The 22,143-nt window shown below is 42.8% G+C and overlaps 1 protein-coding gene across 2 annotated transcripts; it reads right to left on the reverse strand.

Annotated features, from left to right (window-relative positions):
- Nucleotides 1-541: 541 nt before the first annotated feature.
- On the reverse strand, nt 542-22,073 carry rnls (renalase, FAD dependent amine oxidase). 2 transcript variants are annotated; one of them, XM_023340976.1, is made up of 7 exons: nt 21,830-22,073; nt 11,836-11,941; nt 11,621-11,763; nt 8,890-9,045; nt 7,479-7,652; nt 1,104-1,279; nt 542-1,037 (listed from the first exon to the last, which is right to left on the reverse strand). In XM_023340976.1, exons 1-7 carry the CDS (start codon nt 21,945-21,947, stop codon nt 861-863), a joined length of 1,050 nt encoding a protein of 349 aa, XP_023196744.1. In that variant the 5' UTR covers nt 21,948-22,073; the 3' UTR covers nt 542-860. The 2 variants fall into 2 exon arrangements, with proteins under 2 accessions (XP_023196744.1, XP_023196745.1); XM_023340977.1 differs by lacking the exon at nt 7,479-7,652.
- Nucleotides 22,074-22,143: the final 70 nt, after the last annotated feature.

The following is a 22,143-nucleotide window of genomic DNA, read 5'->3' on the forward strand; positions in this document are numbered from 1 at the left end:
CCTGCTGGCTCCGGCCCTGAAGCTGCGGTTCTGCTCCCAGAATGCACCATATTCTGTAGGGTTTGACCCAGTTCTCTGAGAACAGAATGTGGTTCTGTCTGAGAACTTCCAAGATGTATAGGAGAACCCTCAGGAGAAATTAAGAAAAAGTTTTAGGAAACCGTACAGAAGCTTGTTCTGCTGTTCCACAGCTCAAAACTGTAGGGTTACAGTCCCTGCAGGCTTTTAGAATTTAGAGTAAACCAACTGAGAACCATTTTCTCTGTTTGAACCATTTACTCTGAGGCGACTTTCCAGGAAAATGTTTGAACAGATGAATCAGCAGCAGTTTTGCCCAGTTGGAAAACCATTAAATTGACAAAAACAAACTATTATTCTTTTGTAAGCATTTAATGATTTCCTGACTCTTGTAACACAGAACAGTGTGACACAATCTGTCCTGGAAGCATGACCAAAGCTGAAGATGCTTTTCTTACCTTTAGGACGACACCAGAATACGAGATTCAGCTACATAATGTAGATACAAATAATGCAGGGAAAATTGTTTCAAAACTTTTACTTTCTTTCAAATATAATTTCTTCTTCAAATCTTTGAGTGCAAGCATTACAAGTTTTCCGAGGAAACAGATGGGCTCCTGCTTTCAATCCAAATTGAAAATGTAAGGACTTTATTTGTGGCAGTATAATTCCTCCATAAGCAGGTCGGTGTGTGGAAGGTGTGGAGAGAAGATTTTAATCACAATCATTTATTCTTAGAAAAACCAAGACATCTTTGGTTTTATCTTTGAGTCACTTGATGCACTTAGGTAAATGACCCCAGTCAATGGGTCAATAGGTTAATAAATGGATAAGTGTGCAAATTAGAGAGAAATATTCTGCTTGACATCCAGTAAGAACTGAAGTGCTCTGCACACACTCAGTGCAGATTCCACACAGCCGTCAAAGTTGGAGTGGGTGAAAGCATCTCCTCCACAGATGAGCAGCGGCTGCTCCAAGATAGTCATGTGGCCTGGACAATTGGGCACTGAGGTCAGCACCTGCACAAGGAATGGACAGCTGAGTAAGTCCTTGCCTCACCTGGAGGAGATACACTCCTGACTCACCTGGGAGTACCTCCACTTCTGAAACTTGATGCTGACTGGCTGAGGGAGGTCAGGGAGTAGCCTTTGGAGCTCCTGCAAGATGATTGGCTGGATGGCATCCTTATCATTCTCCAAGTGCTCCAGACCAAACGGAACGCTGGTGTGAACGACAAGGGATGGACCGAGACCTGGAGTATCTGAGACAATATATGGATAATTGTGAAAATTTGAGACAAATATTTTATTTCTTGTGGATTAACCCTCAAATCAATTTTTATTTGCTGAAACCGTCTAAATAGATTATTTATGATTTTATCCTTATGTTACTGTGCAAACTTTAACATTTTCATTTAAATTTCTTAAGCAGTTGAATTTTGCTATAGAGCTTTGGAACGTGACGTCACTGCTTTAGGCGTAGGGATATGAGCGCCATCTTGTGAGGCCATATACATAACCGACAATACGGCTGTCTCACAGATATTTTGAATTTTTGAATCTAAGTTACTTAAAATGATTTATCAATGGTTCGAACTTGCTGCGTTATTGGATGTAATGTCTACGGAAGAGGATTAGGGCCACTGAAAAAAAAAATTATGGCCCAGAAAAAAAAAAAGATCTACGGAGCCCCTAAGGGGACATGGAGAGAAAAAAAAAGGAAAGAAATCCCGACTTATTATCTCGAGATCCCGACTTATTATCTCGAGATCCCGACTTATTATCCCGACTTATTATCTCGAGATCCCGACATCAGTACATAACGACCTAATCACAGTGATGGAGGACACCCACCCATGTGGGTGTCCTCCATCACTGTGGGGGTAGATATATAGATTTTTATTTCGAGCTTGGGCTTGAGTATAAACACATTAAATCAGCGCTTGACAGCAGACATGGATTTAGTATTAGTGAGAGACATCTGAAGAGAGTTTTCAGAGCGCGGGGACTCATTCGGCGCAAGTCCTTTTCCGACTTGGCAGTTTTGGTAGAATTCATTAATAACCAGCTACAGTCCTCTGGACAGCTTCACGGTTACCGATGGATGTACGCTAAATTGCATGTGCATGATATCCTCCTCTGGGACATCTCTGGACCGCAGAAAATGATATAAGTCGTCCTCCATAATCGATGTAGACACACTCCCCCACGTTTACCGCATAAAAACATGCCTTTCCCCCCAAAAAAAGTAACTCGCGATTTTTCAGAAATGTCGCGGGATCTCGAGATAATAAGTCGGGATAATAAGTCGGGATCTCGAGATAATAAGTCGGGATCTCGAGATAATAAGTCGGGATCTCGAGATAATAAGTCGGGATTTCTTTCCTTTTTTTTTCTCTCCATGTCCCCTTAGGGGCTCCGTACTACGGGGACATGGAGAGGAAAAAAAAAAGGAAAGAAATCCCGACTTATTATCTCGAGATCCCGACTTATTATCTCGAGATCCCGACTTATTATCTCGAGATCCCGACTTATTATCCCGACTTATTATCTCGAGATCCCGCGACATTTCTGAAAAATCGCGAGTTACTTTTTTTGGGGGGAAAGGCATGTTTTTATGCAGTAAACGTCTAGTGACAACCGAAACGGTAAAAAGATGGAAAACGGACTTTCGTTTCACTGTTTTCCTGCCTGTAAACAACGTGAGGGGGCTAAGTTATCGGAGCTAATGAAAAGGAGACGAATATCCCGGGTATCAGCGGTGAGACGTCCTGATATTACGTTCTCCAACATCCCAAGATATCTACAAGTTTGCTCCAGACATGTCCATTCTGGTGAGTGTCTAAATTCGCTTTGTTGGTGTTGTGTCATAATGTTTTGCTATGATTTTGTCTGGGTTTACTCATGTTCAGTTAGTTGAGTTCATTTAAGTGGGTCAACCTTGTTTAGGTCGGGCTTCTATTTTTTATGTAGCATAGTCCGAGTTTTGTCAGTGGACATCGAGGTTATTCCATTATTGTGAAGTAAACTATTTTACTAGTGTTATCAAATTTACAGCATTAATACTGATGTGTGTTCTGATATGTCCTCTTAAAGGCAAACCGACCTTTGAAATGGTAAGGCGAGGTAAACGCCACAACATCGGACCGACATGTACGTAAATTAAAGAGGTGATACAGCAAAACTACGGTGGATCAACAAGTTACAGAGACTGTGTTTTCATTATTTACCCCAGAAGAGGTAAATAATGAAAACACAGCAGCGGAGGCTGTAGAAGAGGAGCAAGTTGGAGAGGCTGAGGAGGAAACCCCAGGAGAGAAGCTCAGCAAGGCTGCACCCTCTGAAGAGGAACAGGAACCATTTGTGTTGAAATATGTGTTCAGTTGGAAGTGGCTGTTTTCTGTCATTTAATCATTTAATGTGGTAAACATTCATGAAACATTTGATTCAAGCTCTTCAAGTTGCATGTAAACAGGTGATGAAATGAATCACATTTTAAGTAAAAATTTGATATTTAAAATATTTCAGGTAATAAACATACATGTAGTGAAAGATTATATTTTTAAATAAACATGTGATTAAAGTAAACAATTACATAATCAGACATTTTCCAGTAAACATTTAATGTAAAGAAGCAAACCAGAGGAAAGAGCCCATCTTTAAACATTTAAGAGTAAACAATAAAGGTGACAATTAAATATCATGAAAAGATCACACTTTAAGTAAATATTTGTTGTATTTAGGCCTTTCACAAGGCCTACTAAGTTCACGGCCTCTTGCCGTACTACTAAACTCACGGCCTCTTGCCGTACTAGGAGTTGACCTCCTGGAATAATTAGAGACGTCTTGACCTCAACATCTGCTCCACTTCAGACGAACTATTAGTCATATTGTTTGTTCCTTGTTTTTCCAAACAGAGGTTCTTTCTCCAGTCTTTTGCTACGGCCCTGTTCCTTTGCAGGCGAGCAGGTTGGGTGCCAGAATTTTCATGCACAACAGCTTAAAACTAACATCTTTCCTCTCTTAAGTGATTGTTATTCCACATCTCTCCAAATCTGAATTCCTTCCTGACTTCTAGGTCAGATTAACCCAGTCCATTTGATACAGTCCATTTCTTTTAGGTTAAAACATATATTGGTGCGAACCAACCAAACAACATATTTTTTTAACTATTAATATAATGATATTAATATTAATTAGTCTTGGATATAGAGGCCCAGAAACGTTTGATGAGGCTGGGTTTTTTGGCTGGTTTTACTATTTTCTCTTTGCAAATGGAAATGAATTCCTCATCTACCGTTGAACTGTTTAAACCCAACAGTACGAGAACATCTTTTTTTGAGCAGCCTAATTTTTTTGTGACTGCTCTCAGTATGTCCTTGCTGAGATTGTTCAGACTACTTTGAATGTCCTTTAGATCTTGCACCTTGACCTCGGCACAGATTTTCTCAGACAACCTCTCTACGATGTCTTGGAGGTGATTGTACTTGCATGTTATCCTTGATTTTGTTATGGCCTTGATAAGAACTGCATTGACAAGCAGCATGATGGATGACTTCTGCTCCTCCTTCTCTGCGACTGGCAGCGGTTCAGCAACCTTTGTGGTAACCACTGACTCCTGCTCCGCATCAACTAACTGCCTGCCTTTTGAGTGGGGTCGATTCCTCTGAAATTAAGTTTTCCACTGATGGTATTGTTGTTTCTTCATCCTCTGGTGCCGGCAAATCTCTATTGCATTGTTCAATGCTGTAATTTTGAAGGTTCTTCATTTTGACTCCAGCTGCTTTGTTCTGTTGTTGTGCAATGGGAATCGGAACAGCTTGATTTCTAGACTCTTGGTTTTCAGTTGGTGAAAGGTCATCCAATGAATTTCCTGGGATCTCTAAACGGTGTTGGTCAGAGATTGAGGTTTTCACTTCCCTAACCTTTGGCAGCACCTCAAAAATTAAGTCGTCCATCATTTCCAGACTTAACTCCTTTTCCTTCAACGTAAGATGAGTTGCCTGTGCCGGATCTGAAAAGTCCTCCGAAATAAATTCATCCACCATGTTTATATCTGGTTCCCTCTCATTAGAGATCAAATCATTTACATTACTGGTCTTTGAAAGATCCTCCAAAATGAATTCATCCACCATCTTTATATCTGGTTCCCTCTCATTAGAGATCAAATCATCTATATTAGTGATCTTTGAAAGTTCCTCCAAAATGAATTCATCCACCATCTTCAAGTCTGATTCCTCGTTTTCAGAAACAGGATTGCTGTCACATGTCTCGTCTGTTGTTACCTCCGAGTCTAATTTCTCAAGGATGTCTGGTGTCAGGTTTACATGAAACTGCTTACTCCCACAGCGGTCGGTATGAGTTTTGGTTGTGTCTTTCTCTTCAGCTTGGAAATGGCCAACATCAGAGCAAGCACCTGCGTGGTCTTTTCTCTGTTGCTGGTCTTCAGCAGCTTTTCGTTCTGTCTGACGATGTTCTTTACAGCGACATACCAACAGTTCCTCTATCAGCCGGAGTGCATGTGGAAGGATTGAATCCATTGCGTCCGACCAACAAATGTGTTGGACCTCAGAAGTTTCTGGATCATGCGTAGAGCAGGCAGATCTCAATGATTCTTTGACATATTTAAGGAATAACTTATTGAAACAGTCAAAGCTCTTGGGATGAACTTTCCCTGTAATCTGAAGGGTGTCTGCAAATGTTGTTAGCAGCAGCTGAGAAGGACTCCTCCAGTCACTAAACGCTTCCATTCTCTTCATGTTGTAGCGACTGAGACAGGACTCTTTCATCAGGCGGGTTTTTCCCCAGAGAGTGGCTGTGATTGGTGGAGGGGAGTTAAACAATTTAATCTAGTCGAAACGTTCCCCACAAGAGTAAAAATTAAGCAAACATTTTTGCTTCACCTTCTCCTCCTTTGGACGTCTGACACCACCTGAACTTGGGAGTCAACATCCTCCTCTTTCTGTGGATCGCACGGGTAGGCTTCTCTTCCATGTCTTTATTATTTAGCATCGTTTGTGGAAAAAAAAAAGAAAAGAAAAAGGTTGTGCTGCTTTAGTGGTTTAGATTTGTGCGGCTTTTGTGCGACGCGCACATGATGCGCGTTGGAGAGGTGGTTGTGCTCTTGCAGGTCAGGTGCAGTGATAGTTTTGTACATACCTTCCAATCTGTCGGACAGTTTTTTTTCCGACATCTGGGGTCAGCCAACGGGTGACCCGTCAGCTTTTAAGTTTGTGAAACCACAAAAAAACCTAATAAACCGGAGACCCGCCAGAACTGCACACTGTAAAAAAGCTCAGACGGGATCTTAGAACTATGGGAGATTCAAACTCCACTCATCATTTTTAGCTCACAGAAAAAGCAAACTGACCAATAAGATTTAGGCTTTCGCGTGCCCTTTGACCCCCACAGACTCACACTGATGTGCGCTACAGACAAGATGTTTTGGCACAAAATAACTTTTTCTTCTCTCCACAATTTTGTTAATAGTAAAGAGGGTTGGATAATAAAAAAAATACAATAACGTTTTTTTTTTTTATTTAAAGGAAAATCTGTACAGCTGCAGCTGCACCAATCCATACACTTCAGTCACTTGTGGGCAATTTAGAATCACACAGAAAAGCTCCAAAAGGGAATCAAACTTAAAACTCTGAACTAAGAATTTCTGATCACATAATAGCAATTAGCCATAGCTGCATGGTAAATTATTACTGATAACTATTGTCAGTGGTCCCTAACATTAATATGATCAGGCAGCATGTGATCATATATATATACGTATATATACTCTTATTATAATGGCTGAGCCAAGAAAATTTATGTCTGTATCAAACAAGTAGCCCTTCGTTTTATTCTGTGCCCGTGAAGTAGCTCCCAGTCTCAAAAAGGTTGGTGACCCCTGCTCTATTGGTTACAAAGCTTGGTACAACTCTGTCACAGTCCCACCCGGTGGGGAGTCAGGAGTTGGAATAGCAAGCCAAGCGTGACTGTGGTGAGCATTGATTGAAACGTTAATCAGTTTTAATCAATGCATTTGCAATGTGGACATGGAGTAGAATGGGTACCTGCTGCTCTGACTGTATACTGGCGACAGTATGGTGTTCAAATCAGCATGGTACTGGAGTGCTTAGGTAGCCCTACCTGCTCTATTCATGATAGAGTCTGGCTGCAGCTGAGCTGCAGAGTGTTGTCACCACCAAAATTGCCAACAACAGAAAAAAAGTCTCTAGATTTGTCATTAGTTGTTTTTTTTAACAAAAGTCTACAGAGGAAAGTCAAATGTAACAACAGAGTGGATAAGTTGACAAGTGGGGCAGGGTTATGCTTTCACAGGTCAGTTACACTTTAAGTTGTGATGTTACACAAACAATTTATATTTTCAAGTGCAAAACTTTGTTTACAATAGTTGATTTTTTTTTATGCTAGTGACATAATTTGTCAGATACAGATGGGTGAAGACACCTGAACTGCGTTTCTTGTTGTCCACAGCGATGTAGCGAATGCAGTGGCTGTCAGTGACGTACCGCGCTCCCCAGGAAAAACTGAAGACAACATCCGGAGAGAAGAAGAGTGCGATAGCGAAGCGGGATGAGTACCTGACACTCTCCAACTGCTCTCTTTGCTGGACAGACAGTACTGAGAAACAGAATGACAGACAGTCTGTAATACCACTTGCATCATGGGAAATGTAATACCTGGATGCTTGATCCTAGGTACTTCAACTCATCAATTGTCACCATGACTACTGCTATTGGAGACTTGAGTTTTGCTAATACAGTGTGTTCCTGGAGTCTTATCTGCTCCCTGAGGTTCCACACAACACATGAACTGCTTATGACCTTTAAACCACTCTGAGCAAACTCAACATCTGTAAATAACTTTATGCGTGAAACATAACTGATTGATTCTTCTTAATGGACTTTCACCAGGTGTTCCACAGATATTTATGTTCTGGAATATCAATTACATCTGTCCTCAACATTTCCACACCTCCTCTGCTGTGTATAGGCACCAAGTCGAGAGGCAGAGCAGGAGGACGCATCTTCCTACACAGGTGAGCATAGTGAGGCAGATCAGAGCAGCACAGAGGAAGAGGGAGGGAAGAAAAAAGTAAGCACAAAGAATCTGGCTGCTGGGACCCAGATGAACTGAAATAACCATTAAATTACTGCAATTCAGTTGTACACTGTGAATATAGTAAATAAATGTATTTTCAAAAAACATTCAATTTAAAATGGTTATATTTAAAATAATGCTGTCAATCAATTAAAAAATGTAATCAGATTAATCACACTACAGCCTAACAGTGTAAGCTTAAAATATAAATATGCACAGAGGGAACCATTCCTAGTTCTTGCAGGAATGGTCCCTTGGGCAAACCCCTCTTTCAGCTGCGTTCCAACCAATTATCTGTTTGTTTTTTGCAGCAGAATACACATAATTTAGTATTCATCAGCAACTAACGGAAACTTACTTCACTGCACATGAATACAAGTACCTGCAATAATAGTACCTAATAAAGTGGCTGGTGAGTGTACGATTACATTAAGGTTAAAGATGCAAATTGAGTCACTACATTAAATGGAAGTCAATACTCAGTCCTAATATGGTTAGAAATACAACATGCATGTGTTTAACTGCTCTGAGACCAATGTCTGTTCAGCAAAAACTAAGGATTATTCTATGGGACCACAGAGGTTACAAAGCTACTGCTTCATCCTTGTGTTCATGGGCTGTACCTAAATCAGAGCAAAGGTCACATAGGATACATCAAAAATGTTCCTCTGCAGCAACTCACGAGAGCTGTACATAGGTCAGGTGACACAAAGGCTCAAACTTGATCTGCTTCTGGTTGTGTTTGTGACAGTCTTACAGTTCCCCAGGTCTCCCTGCAGCTGAAGGATCTGAGGCACAGGAATTGTCAAGACAACAGCGTCAAACTTCTCATTGCCTCCCTTCCTCTCCACTTTCCATGATGCTCCACAGCGGCGTAGGCCAGTCACATGATATTCCAGATACAAATCAGCTCCTGAGGCAAAAAGACAGTTTCAGACCTTCAGTTCTGCTGTTGCTGTGAACCAATAATGATTTGATCTGTTTCTAATCCGAGTATCAAACTGTTGGACCACAGTTTAAGAATAAGATAATTCTGTTTAATTGGAAAAACAAGGGGAACACTTGCATAAAATACTGCCCTCTTGTGGGCAGTAGGTTATGCTGCCCACAAGGAGGGGAGAGAAAAACAGATCTCTATAGTCAGTCCTATTCAAAAATATAGAATTTATTGAAAAGTTATTTCATGTCAGTAACTCAATTTACAAAATAAAACACTTCATATATAGATTAATTACACACTGGTGTTTTCAAGCCTTTATTACTGTAATGATTAATTTCTACTTACAACAAATGAAAATACATTTAAAATTAGAATATAAAACATTTAAGATTTTTATATGTCTTATGAGATTTTTCATTTGTTATTATGTTTCCAGAACATAACAAATTTGGAGGGGTATCCTCAGTGACAAATAGATAAATAAATAAAGTCTTGATCATTCATTAGGGTGCAGCAGATGGGTGTGAGTGTGTCTACAGGGGGACAGAGGGGATGGAAGGTGTACAGATAGACTTCACAGCTCTTTGGAAAAAGCTGTTCCTTAGCCACAGCAATGCTCTCAATCACGGCTCTATGCAGCTTCTTGAGCAATTGAGTAGGGAGTTCAGCCCTTTTCAGTTTCCTGACAAAAAAAAACAACAGTCTTTGAAGAAGAGTTGCTGAACACCTCATCAGAAAAGAAGTGTACCTAGTCAGGTCCAAGGAGATGTGGATGCCCAGGAGTTTGATGTTGTCAAGGGAAGGTGGTGTTGTCACCACCTTCCCTTGAATTGTAACAGGTATGTGCACTGTCCTCCTGGATCTCCTGTAGTCCACTATGAGCTCCTTGGTCTTGCTGGTGTTCACTGAACACCACCGGGACAGGTTCTACATCTCCTCTCTGTACAGGGTCTCATCATTGTTTGTTATCAGACCCACTACAGTGGTATCATTTGCAAACTTTAGAACCCTGTTAGAGGAATGGATGGCTACACAGTTGTGGGTGAACAACCTGAGGTGTAAATGCACTGAGAACTGGGTGTTTGGTCCCCTATTCTCACCACCTGAGGCCGTTTGTGAGAAAGTCCCTCACCTGAGGCTGGTCCCTCACAACCGGCCTCAGGTCCCTCCAAAAGCACATTGATGCTGAAAGTCCCAGGTCGTGGAGCTTCTCCATGATGATGATGAATTGAAGTCAATGAATAGCATCCTAACATAAGTGTCAGGATGCTGCAGATGTGTCAGGGCTGTGTGTAGTGCAATGGAGAGAGCATCCTCTGAGGACCGGTTCCTCCTATAGGCAAACTGGTGCCTATCCAGACCAACAGGAAGGTTAACTTTGATGTGTTTTAGGATGATCCTCTCAAAGTGTTTCATGATGACTGGGATTTGTGCAACCAGGTGATAGTCATTTAATCCAGGCCCAGTAGATTTTTTTGGTACTGGGATGATGATGAAAGAATTAAGGCAAACAGAAACTGTGGAAAACTAAAGGGCAGATTAAAAATGTCTAAAAAGAAACCTGCCAACTGGTCAGCACATGATATCAGAGTCCTTCCCAACACCTTATAAGGTGTAACAACCTTTGTTGGGCTTAATCCTCTTCAGAAAAGAAGTCACCTGGTTGAGCTGCAGAAATAGGGGCTAATATTGCTCCTAGGCATGCCTGTAAGTAGGCCTGTCGCGATAAACAATAAATCAATTAATCAATTAGTCGCACGATAAATTAAAACTATCGGCCTCATTTTAATTATCGGCATTATCGTCTCTTCCGGCCTTTTTCTCTTTCTGTTAATGACACTGAATGAAAAAAAGGCTCAACTCCAGTGCTCTCCACTGACCCTCCCTTCCTCATTTCCTTAGTGTAAAGCCCAGCGCGCACTACACGATCTTAGAGTTGTCGACCGATTGTCGGCCCATTTTCAAAACCTGAGAGACCACACATTAGCCGACAGAAATCCTAGGTATAATGGTTCGATAGTGCTGTGTGGTGCCCAACAATGGGCACAAAATAATGGCCAGTTAACTAATTTTAAAACCAGGCATTAATCAATGTTTTACTGCAATCTTAATGGCTCTCTGCTGAAAGAAATTCAGAACCAAAACATTTTGCACAGTGTTGGAAAATATTTCTAAGAAACTTTGCCCATATGTGACTTCTAGTTTTGTAGTTATAAGCTGAAATGCATTTTTTTTTTTACCACAGTGCCACCTACAGGTGAATGTGGCTGAATATTTGCATCCAAGTAGCGGTGTTGGTAGTGAACCTGGATACCAAATAAAAATTGTAACAAGTTTCGGGGATGTAGGCTGCAGTATGAGTTTCAGCAGACAAACATCATAATAACAAGAATAGAAAAACGGAGTAGCCGTCCTCTTAACTCCTGCAGGCTTGGAGCCCTAATTACCAGAATATCAGGCAGCAGACTACAGCAGATATCTCACACACACTGCTATGATAACCTGACTCAGGACTGACTCAGACGAAATATCAAAAAGGTGTGATTACCTGACTCGGACAGGAAGTGTTTCACCACACTGCTTGTCCCCAGTGGTGTTACATAATTCTTGTTTCCCTCTTTGTGCTGCAGACCTTCAATGTGACAGTCCAGTGACTTAAGTAGGCCAGCTGACAGCAACTCTGTATAAAAACTGAACATACACATCATCAGAAACTGATACATGGATGTTTGTTAACGTCAGAAATGATCAAGTGAGGCGTACTTGCTGTGGGACTGAGAGTATGCAGCAGTGGCTGTAATGTACTGGGCTCCAAGGTCAGCGGAATGAGATGTAGGGTCAGGAGGACGGCTGGTAGACATCCTACCCCCTGGCACAGAGTGGATATACAAAGGTTGAAGAGTTCCTGTTCCAGGTTGAAAATCTGCACAAAGGCATGCCTATACAAAGCTCCACTTATACACTTAAAGTGCAACAAACCCCCAAAACAACTTCTTTTTGCTGTCTCCATAGATTATTTAGGGATATACTGTATCTTTATGTTTCTGTGCAAATTTTGACAATTTTGTGTAAAGACTACGGAGCAGAAAGCTGACGTCGTTGTTTCTCCCTACATCCAGTGGGTGGCGCAGGTTGCTACAAACGATAGTAGCCACACAGGCACACCAGCTAGAAGGAAACAAACGCACCCAGTACAACACTTTCATACTATTGGATGAGAGGTTGCTAGGTGACTGTGCTAAAAGGCAGTTCCATGTTTCCTAAGCCAGCAGAAAGTCCAAGCAGAGACTAAGAGCAGGGCCGGCCCAAGCCAAAATTTGGTTTTGGAGCCCTCTAGTTCTGCTAACAATGTGGACTGGCTGCAATCAGCAGTCCTATCATTAGGTTACACACCTGCTATAAACTTATTGCATCTCTGACAGTGCTGTTTACATTATATACATGTATAATAAGATACATTTATTGGCCAACTGATTTATCAACCAGTTGATTTCTGGGCGCTGATTTTCATAATTTTGGGGGATTGTGATCTGCTGATACTTGCATGTGAAGCTGATCTTATCTCCTAATCTTATCTTCGTCAGCAAAGGTTTAAAAATCAGTCTCTGTCCTCTTCTGCTCTACAGTGAGAGGTTTGACTGACAGACTGGCTCACCAAGTCAGGTCTGCACGTTTACAGTTAACAATATTCACCCACTGTTGCCAACTCAGTGACTTTCTTGCTATATTTAGCGACATTTCAGACAAAAAAAATTAATATCAGCCAAAATCAAAATTGGCTGGTCAGGCTTTTTAAAGATTGGTAACCAGGGATCGGCCAGAAAACTGCAATAGATGCAGCCCAACTTAAGATGGAATACATACACACATATTGATGACATTATTTGATTACATACATTTATCTTAAGCGTAACTCCAATAGCTAAAAAATGTATTTATACCAGGTGAGTTTTTCTCCCCTAAGAATGTGGACCGGTACCGGTACTGGACTGATTCTGAGACTTCAAATGATTTTAACAGAAGTTGCACATAACTTAGAAGTTGATGTAAAAATAATGTGGGTTTTTTTTTTTATCACAAAATAATTATGCTCAGCAGCGAACAACAAATCCCTAACTACAGCATAGAGAAGCTCATCAATGTAGCAGCTATATAGTCTGACGTAAAAACATTTTGCTAGATAATGTTCAAAATTGAGAAGTTTTAATTATTCTTATCAAACGTTATCAAACAGCCAAAAATATCTCAGAAATATACAGAGTGTGACGGTGCGGTGAGAGGTTGGAGAAGGAGTTAGCAATGGTGGTTAGCCACTCTAACCCGAAACAGCAGGACGCACTGTTGAAGTTTTCCACACTGTCGCTTTATTTTCACTTCGTCCATGTAAAGCCAGGTCTCCACGGTACTAACATTACAGTCTCATACATGAGAAAAGAAATGATAATTCACCGCTCTGCACCTCATCATCACCGATGATCTCCTCTACACCACATGGAAGACGAGTTCCTACTCTGTACAATAGTACAACAAAAGAAAAAGGGAATAGGCGCCCCCTTGTGGTGATACCTACTCATGTCTAGGAACCAAGCAGTATAATGACTGTTACATATGCCCCCCTGGTAAACAAAGGCTGTCCTCAGCCGCACACGACTATAGACACCAGTACAGAATTTAACAAAGCAACACATAGCCTTAAAACCGCAGTTACACCCGGGGCAGGTATTAAATCACCCCTGTATACATATCCGTGGATAACTATAACACAAAGCCAGCTTAGGTTCCAAAAAGCAAACATAAAATCAGTGTGGAACTCTTCTTTGTTTTCTGAACACAAACCCTCTAAAGAACAGTTAAGGGACAATAAAATTCTTCCTATGTAACAATGGTTGACAACAAAACCAACATCATCCCAAATCATCAGAATTTCTTTTCTTATTATCTTTTGGTTTGTAACCACAAAAATTCCAACATAACACATCTAACTGAAAATTAGATGCATTCATTAACCTGAACAAATATAACCTTACACCCTGTCAAGCCTGTCAGTATGGTAGATATTTGTCCATTTATGATCTGACCAACCAGTCGTGATCCTGGGATGGCGTTGGGCTCTCAGATTGTAATGTCCATCACCTCCTGAAACTTGGCCAGACTCAGTCTCATCAGCGTGGGTCTCACTGACCCCGTGAGGCGTCCGTGAGTGGCAAATATCATTCGGCACATCACAAAACACATCACCTGGAGGGAGGTCAAGGACGGCGTCAGTCTGAGGGGAACCGTCTTCAAGGTCATCGTCCATGTGATCCATCTGTGCAGCTGCACCGGCAGTCTTTTTGCAGCTGGCAGAGTCCCAAGTATGGAAAGGTTGCATGTTCACAACATGGAAAACTCCAGCATCGGCTCCAGTTTCAACATCAATCAGTCTGTAGTTCACATCACTGAGTTTCTGACTGACACGGAAGGGGCCTTTGAACAACGGTGCCAGTTTAGCTGTAAAATTAGCCAAAGCATCCGATCTTGGGTGAGACTTCACTCGAACAAGATCACCAATCCCAAAAGCAGAATGGCGGCGTTTCAAGTCATAGTAGTGTTTCTGTCTTTTGTGGCTGAGATCTAGCGCAGCCCTGGCGTGATGATGAGCATCCCTGAGGGTGGCTCTCAGAGTCTCTGGATACTGCACATCTGGATCATCCAGTCCATCACAGCTTGGTTGAACGATTAGATCGAGAGGCGTGTCCAGCTCACGACCATACAACATCATGGATGGGCTAAGACCTGTGCTGTCATGCGGGGCTGTGCGAAGTGCAAAACATATTTGTGGTAGAAACCTGTCCCAAGCAGTGTGTTTGTCACTCACATAGGCACGGATAGCTGTTTTAAGCGTCCTGTTCACACGCTCTGTCGCATTTGTTTGTGGGTGATAGGCTGTAGTAAGCCTGTGTGTTGAGCCTAGAGCTGACACAGTGTGTTCAAACAGCTCACTAACAAAAGGAGAGCCTCTGTCTGAAATGAGGTAGTTGGGGCTACCATGCCTAGCAAATATTTCACTCAAGAACTTGCTAGCTGCGACCCGAGCTGTGGCCTCTCTAACTGCACATACCTCAATCCACTTCGAAAAATAGTCCACAAAGACCAGCAAATAAGCATTTCCTGATTGAGTACGGGGCAAGGGACCCACAAAGTCCACTCCTGTGTATTCCCAGGGTTTTTTGGGCACAATAGGGACCATGAGACCAGCTTGTTTCTGTTGACTTGGTTTTGTGAGTTGGCAGACCGAGCAAGAAGTGACATAACGTTTGACATCACCTGCCATGCCAGGCCAAAAGAACCTGTGTCGTAGTCTCATTAGTGTTTTGGAAACACCGAGATGGCCAGCAGTGGGGTGGTCATGGTAATAGCTCAGCAGGGTGCCACGAAGAGATGTTGGGGCAAAAAGTTTAAGTTCTTTTGATGGGTGTAAACCGCATACAGGCTTTCGGTCCCTGTAATACAGCAAACTATCATAGACAGTATATTGTTCTTGGCATTCACTGTCCATTTGAACCGATGAGTCTGATTCAATGTCTCTGAGGAGTTGACCCGTCACAGGGTCGTCCATTTGTAGCTGCCTCATGTGCGAACGATCCGACAATAACACTGGGGGCAGGGAACGGAGGTCCAAACTGCCTATAACAGCATGTTCTGGCAAGATATCAGTGGGCGTGTCACTTCGATTCGGCAGGGGATTCCTGGAAAGAGCATCAGGAACTGCATTGTGTTGTCCTGGCTTGTGGACAATTGAAAAGTCAAAGTCTTGCAGTCTCAAAGACCATCTAGCCAGCCGGCCAGACGGGTTTGGGCGAGACATAAGCCACCTAAGGCTGTTGTGGTCTGTGAAAACAGTCACGTGAAGGCCCTCAACATATGGCCTGAAGTGTTCCAGGCCCCAAATGACGGCCAAACATTCTTTTTCAGGGGTTGAGTATGGTTTTTCAGCCTTGTGTAGAGAACGACTTGCATACGAGACCACAATATCTCGGCCTTCTTCATCTTTTTGCATCAAAGCAGCGCCCAGTCCTAGATCACAGGCATCAACATGAACATAGAAGGGTTTAGCAAAGTCCGGAAATCTTAACACAGGGGCTGACGTGATTCGGTCCTTTAAAACATTCATGGCTTGCTGACATTTGTCATCCCAGTGAAAAACAGTGTCTTTCTGTGTGAGCTTATGGAGAGGGTCAGCTTGCCGGGCATAATCCTTGACAAAGCGCCGATAATGGCCAGTGAGTCCCAGGAACTGTCTGACCTGTTTCACTGTGGATGGTGACTGAAAATCAATGACAGCTTTGATTTTATCATGGTCAGGTTTTATGCCAGCAGGTGTGATGCGATAACCCAAAAATGTGAACTCACTCAGACAGAACTGACACTTTTTCAGTTTTAAAGTGAGGCCAGCTGCTTCGAGTCTGTTCAGGACCTCCTCCAAATCTTTCAAGTGCTGCTCGAATGAGGGAGATGCCACCACGATGTCATCAAGGTACACCGCACATGTTTTGTAGATCAGGCCCGCTAACACAGAATTCATGAGCCTTTGAAATGTCGCTGGCGCATTGCATAAGCCGAATGGCAGCACACGGAACTGGTAGAGGCCACAGTGAGACACAAAAGCCGTTTTCGGTCGGGATTCTTCTGAAACAGCAACTTGCCAATATCCTCGAGCCAAATCCAGGGTTGAAATGTACTTTCCTCTAGCCAGAAAGTCGAGGGATTCATCAATTTGTGGTAATGGATAGGAGTCCTTTTGTGTGACTTGGTTTAAACCCCTATAGTCCACACAGAATCTTGGATCAGAACCAGGTCTATTCACAATCACCACTGGAGCAGCCCATGGACTGGTAGAGGGTTCGATTATGTTGTCTTCCAGCATTTGTCGCACTTGATCCTCAATCAAACGCTTTTTGGTTGGAGATGAGCGATAGGGGGGAAGATTTATGGGCTTGTCAGTTCCAGTATTGATCACATGTTCCGCCAATGTAGTGTGTCCAAGGTGTCCATCAAAAGCGGAGCTGTGGTGGGAAAGAAGATCATACAGATCTGATTTTTGCGTTTCCTCCAGGCTCGCCTCAGCCACTTTTGACTCCATGGTGTCTGATAAAATGTCCAGAGACGTAAGAGTCTGTTCAACAGGAAACAGGTCAAGGTTGTGTTCCTCATTTTCATCCAAGGCCGGACAGGGACTGCCATCAATAAAAACTGTCCTTGTCGGTATATGCATGGTTATCGAGGCTCTCATCATAAAATCCATCCCTAATATGAAAGGGGAAGACAGGTTATGGATGATGGCGAAGCGTTGATAAAAGCGCTTGTTCATAAAGCCGATACTCAGCCAAGCCACACCCTCTGGAAGGCAAGGAGCGTTGTCCGCTAGGCTCACTGGCGGCCCCTGCCACTGACGTACTTTCTGCGGACAAACCCCATTTGCGTTAATGAGATCTGCACGTACAGCCGAAAGTGAAGCGCCTGTGTCCAGAGTCGCCTCGGTGCAGGTTCCATTAAAGTTCAGCTGAGTTTTAAATGGAGTGTTCCAGGTAGCAGTAGACTCATTGTCCTCCACATGACCAAGGATGTGGAATTTATTTGCAGAAAGGTGAGGCTCAGTTAATGTCTGGAGGGAGGATTGCCTCAACGAAATATCCTCCCCCCTTTGAAGTTTCCCAATGGCCTTTGGGGTGCTTCGTCTACAGGTGGGCTGGAGTTTCCATTGTCTGTTTCAGCTCCAGGCGTGTCAAAGGACGTAGTGGGACTGATCTCATTATGGAACCGAGTCGACATGTGTTGTTGACTATGGCCCTGATTACAGGCAGGACACGTTTTCGATGTATATCCAGGGCTTGAGCACTTATAACAGCGTGGCTCAGCTCTCTGCTGCTTCCAATGTCTTTTTTGAAGGTTCTGGTGGCTATCAGGTCCCAGTACAGCATGCAGTTCATGAGCCCTGAGCAGCAACTCCATCACAGAAGACACAGGTGAGCCATACAGCGCCACCCTGTATTTTTCAAGCGAATGTTTACATATTAATTGAATACGCTCTTTTTCAGGTGGTGGGCTACTTAGCTTATTAAACTCACTCAACATATGAGCTACAAATGTCGGTAATGGTTCATCAACTGACTGGACACGGTCAAGTATGCCTCTGAGAATACTTTCTTGGTTGTCAATGGGCAGAAAGACTGTTCGGAAAAGTTGGCAGAAGTGCACCCATGAGCTAATGTGTGAACGAAGGGCTTTAAACCACTTACTAGGCTCTTTCGTGAGAAAATGGGGCAACTCATTGAGAATCTGGACATCAGTTAAATTCAGAGTGGACTTGTATGCTGACACAGCCTGTAGCCAGTCCTCTGCCTGCACTTCACCATCCCCAGCGAATACTGGCGGTTCCAGCTTGGCGTGATGTAGTGCAGCAGCAATCACTCTTGTGGTGTTGGTTAGCTCAGCTGAATGAGTCTGTAGGAAAGAGCTATGCAGGTCCCTCTGAGTTTCAGGATAAGGACATGTGTCAATGGAATGCCTCGCACTGATATTCACAGGAGGCACATATGGCGTTGAGGTGGCCACAGGAGCCGCAGGAGACTGTTGTGCAGGAGGTCCACTAGACTCACAGGAATTAATCTTATCTAGATGATTCAGCATTTTCTGCTGCAGGGACAATGTGTTATGGAGGACATCCCTCAGCTGCTTGACATCATCTTTTAATTCTTGTACCTGCTGACAGAGGTCTGGAGCTCTCTGATGCGGCGGTATAAATTGAAGAGAGTCAATATCCATGTCAGAGTCAAAAACAGAAAAATCTGGTTCAAATGCCATTTTTGTTTTTTTTTAACCTTTATGGTGGAGTCCAAAAAAAATGCAATATTCACACCAAAACACTCAGGACTGTGAACAAAATCGTTTGTGTTCTTTATGTTCAGTTCGTTTTGCTTTTTTTTTTTTTTTTTTGTCAGCACTGACAGTAGGGCTCGTAGGCGAGAAAATGTCCAAATATAAAATATGATATCTTCTTAAACAGAGAAACAAACGAGCTCACGGGGATGTCTTGCTCTCCGCTGCCACTGCTGCGTTATTTGTGCAGCACAGTCTGTCCGTATGCTTCCGCAGGTCAACAAGTCAAAATCCATAAAGTAGTCCGTATGACTGAGCTCCACTGAAAAGTAATCCACAAAACTCACCCAGTCCTTCAGCAATCGTGAGTTAATTTAGTTAATATGCGGTGGTCTTGTCATTTAAACATATCCTCCTCTTCAGCAGACTAGCAGACGCACAGCTTTCAGGGAATAAATCCGACGGGGACAGCTCATCACGACGTCCAGCGATATGCGGGCAATGAATGCCTCCAGCAAACTTTAACACTGATCGCGACGTACTCCGCTCAGAAACTGTATCCACCCCGTGAAACAGACATCCACAAGAACTTGTAAACAATCACCTCTAGTCCAAAGCTGAATCGGTATCCAGGAGGGAAAAGGTCCAAAATATGTTCGGGCGCCAATTGTGACGGTGCGGTGAGAGGTTGGAGAAGGAGTTAGCAATGGTGGTTAGCCACTCTAACCCGAAACAGCAGGACGCACTGTTGAAGTTTTCCACACTGTCGCTTTATTTTCACTTCGTCGATGTAAAGCCAGGTCTCCACGGTACTAACATTACAGTCTCATACATGAGAAAAGAAATGATAATTCACCGCTCTGCACCTCATCATCACCGATGATCTCCTCTACACCACATGGAAGACGAGTTCCTACTCTGTACAATAGTACAACAAAAGAAAAAGGGAATAGGCGCCCCCTTGTGGTGATACCTACTCATGTCTAGGAACCAAGCAGTATAATGACTGTTACAAGAGCCAACCATGAGAATCAACTCATTTCAAGTTAAAACTCAGCTTCACACAAATATGCTAGCATAACTGTTTGGCATTGAACTAGACCGTTCCAGGTCGCTATCAAGCTAATCTTCTATTAGCAGCTTTACATTTTTTTTACATTACAACACATTACCAAGTCGCATTTTAAAAAAAACCTTTATCTTGGCTTTTTTCTATTCTTCCACTTTCTTTCCTCCCTCCTGAAAGGATAAGTACTTTTTGAGACATTATTTTGCTTACTTAACTTCTGACCGGAGCTTCTATCTAAAAGTCCTGTGCAGTCCTTAAAATGTTCTGAATTTCATCATCTTTTAATTGAAATTCTTTAATTTGTTTTGGATGTCACGCTAGGGTGACCATATTTTACTTTGGGAAAACCAGGACAACCTGCAGCGGGGGGGGGGGGGGGGGTGAAGCAGAACACCATGTGGGGACCAGAACACCTTGGAGCGGGGGGTGGGGAAAGCTCTGAAAGCGGGGAAACTCCATACATTTGAGCTTTGGCATGTTGTTGGCTACTGACAGCCACGTTATCGACCTTTTGATTAAGAACAGGGCTGCCCGCACTGACGCGGCTCAGGGATTACGTGACACGCAGTGCCGTGCGCAGTGCCTGTACATTTAATGGTCCAATGAAGGAAATTTAAAAACACAGGACATTTCGGAAATGTCACAAGAAATCTGTGACTTTAGCCGAAGAGCTTTCGCCCCTGGCTGCTTTCGCGTGCTTTGCTGAATTCACTTGCAGGTCGTTGGCACCTTTATTTGCCACAGACACATAAGTGCCTGCCTTACACGTCAAACACTCCGCCTCATAGGGATCACGACCTTGACGAAAGCACGGGAATCTTTTCTTTAATTCCTCCATAAACGTACACTTTCGTTTAGGCATTTTTGCCGTAGAATCGGCGGACACACATGTGCTATCGCCTGTCACACTTAAGGTTTAACTAGTCTAGCGGCCGGTGTACAAGTCAACTCAGCTATCTTTACTTTTCCCACACACACTCGCACACATAATGCAACGTGATTGGATTTGGGGAGAAGGGCGTGACTAATTTGCCATACAAAGAAACCTGGAATGGAGTAGTGGAACGGAGTGGCAATGTAATCACAATGCACTGTAAGCTATGTAATGTCTTTTGAGGCAGTTGACCAAAATCCCGGACGATTTTTAAATCCCCCCCGGACATCTTTTTAGGTCTGAAAAGTAGGACATGTCCGGGAAAAAGAGGACGTCTGGTCACCCTATGTCACGCCAAAAACGTAAGCTATGCATATGGGGGCGGGGGACAAACGCAAAGGGAAAAATTAAAGAACAAAGAATAAAGACTAACATTTGACTACTAATATTATGACTATTATGGAAATATTGACGGTCACAGAGTATAGCTCTTATATATTTTTGGCCACACTGTAACTTGTACTTGTAAACTCTGCTACTCAAGTACTTATGTTTTTACAAGTTGCAATGTGGTCAAAATATTTGATAAGAACTACCATATTCTGTGACATCTATATTTCCATAATTAATGTTACATCTTATTTTTTCTTCAGCTTTTTCTTTTTTTTTATTTCCCTCCCCGCCCACAAACACACACGCACACACCCCTTCCCTCCCCGCTTCGAAGTTTACGTTTTCGGTGTAGCTAGGATGCTCTTCTTCGAGGTCAAGGTATGACAAAGTATGGTAAAGTGTAACAGCGCCTCCTGTTGCATGCCATCGACATTTATCCAAATTACAGACTGAATTCAACCGCTGTCGAACCCATGAGACATGTTCATCTGTAGGCTGATTCTTTTCGGGTCTCATCTATTAAACCCTTAACCTAATTAAGCTAAAATGGTTTGTGAACTGACCTGCACCCCTTGCCTTGTCCCACACCACAAACTGAGCTTTACTCTGCAGCACTCTCTTCAACACATATGCGCACAAGCTGCCTGTCAAGCCTGCTCCAACAATCAGAACCCGGGACATCTTTAGGTGTCCAGTCACGTCGGAAGAGACCGGTTCCAGCACTACAGTTAAACTGGGTTATAAAACCAGGTCCTGCAGAACTACAGAAGGCAAAACAAAAGTTATTGCGCCGCCTTGATGACCTCACATCCGGCAAGACACTTCAAAATAAATGTTGCTTCCGACCAATCAGAGAAAGCGTGTCATGAAGTAAGTC

This window comes from Xiphophorus maculatus, chromosome 10, assembly GCF_002775205.1.
Source record: "Xiphophorus maculatus strain JP 163 A chromosome 10, X_maculatus-5.0-male, whole genome shotgun sequence".
In the NCBI taxonomy this organism is placed as follows: domain Eukaryota; kingdom Metazoa; phylum Chordata; class Actinopteri; order Cyprinodontiformes; family Poeciliidae; genus Xiphophorus; species Xiphophorus maculatus.

Coding starts and splice junctions, on each gene's coding strand:
- rnls (XM_023340976.1), bottom strand. CDS start 21,947: ATGTCCCGGGTTCTGATTGTTGGAGCAGGCTTGACAGGCAGCTTGTGC. Junction 11,942..21,829: donor GGACAAGGCAAGGGGTGCAG/GTCAGTTCACAA, acceptor ACTCTGTGCCAG/GGGGTAGGATGTCTACCAGC. Junction 1,280..7,478: donor CAACAAGAAACGCAGTTCAG/GTGTCTTCACCC, acceptor ATATTGTCTCAG/ATACTCCAGGTCTCGGTCCA.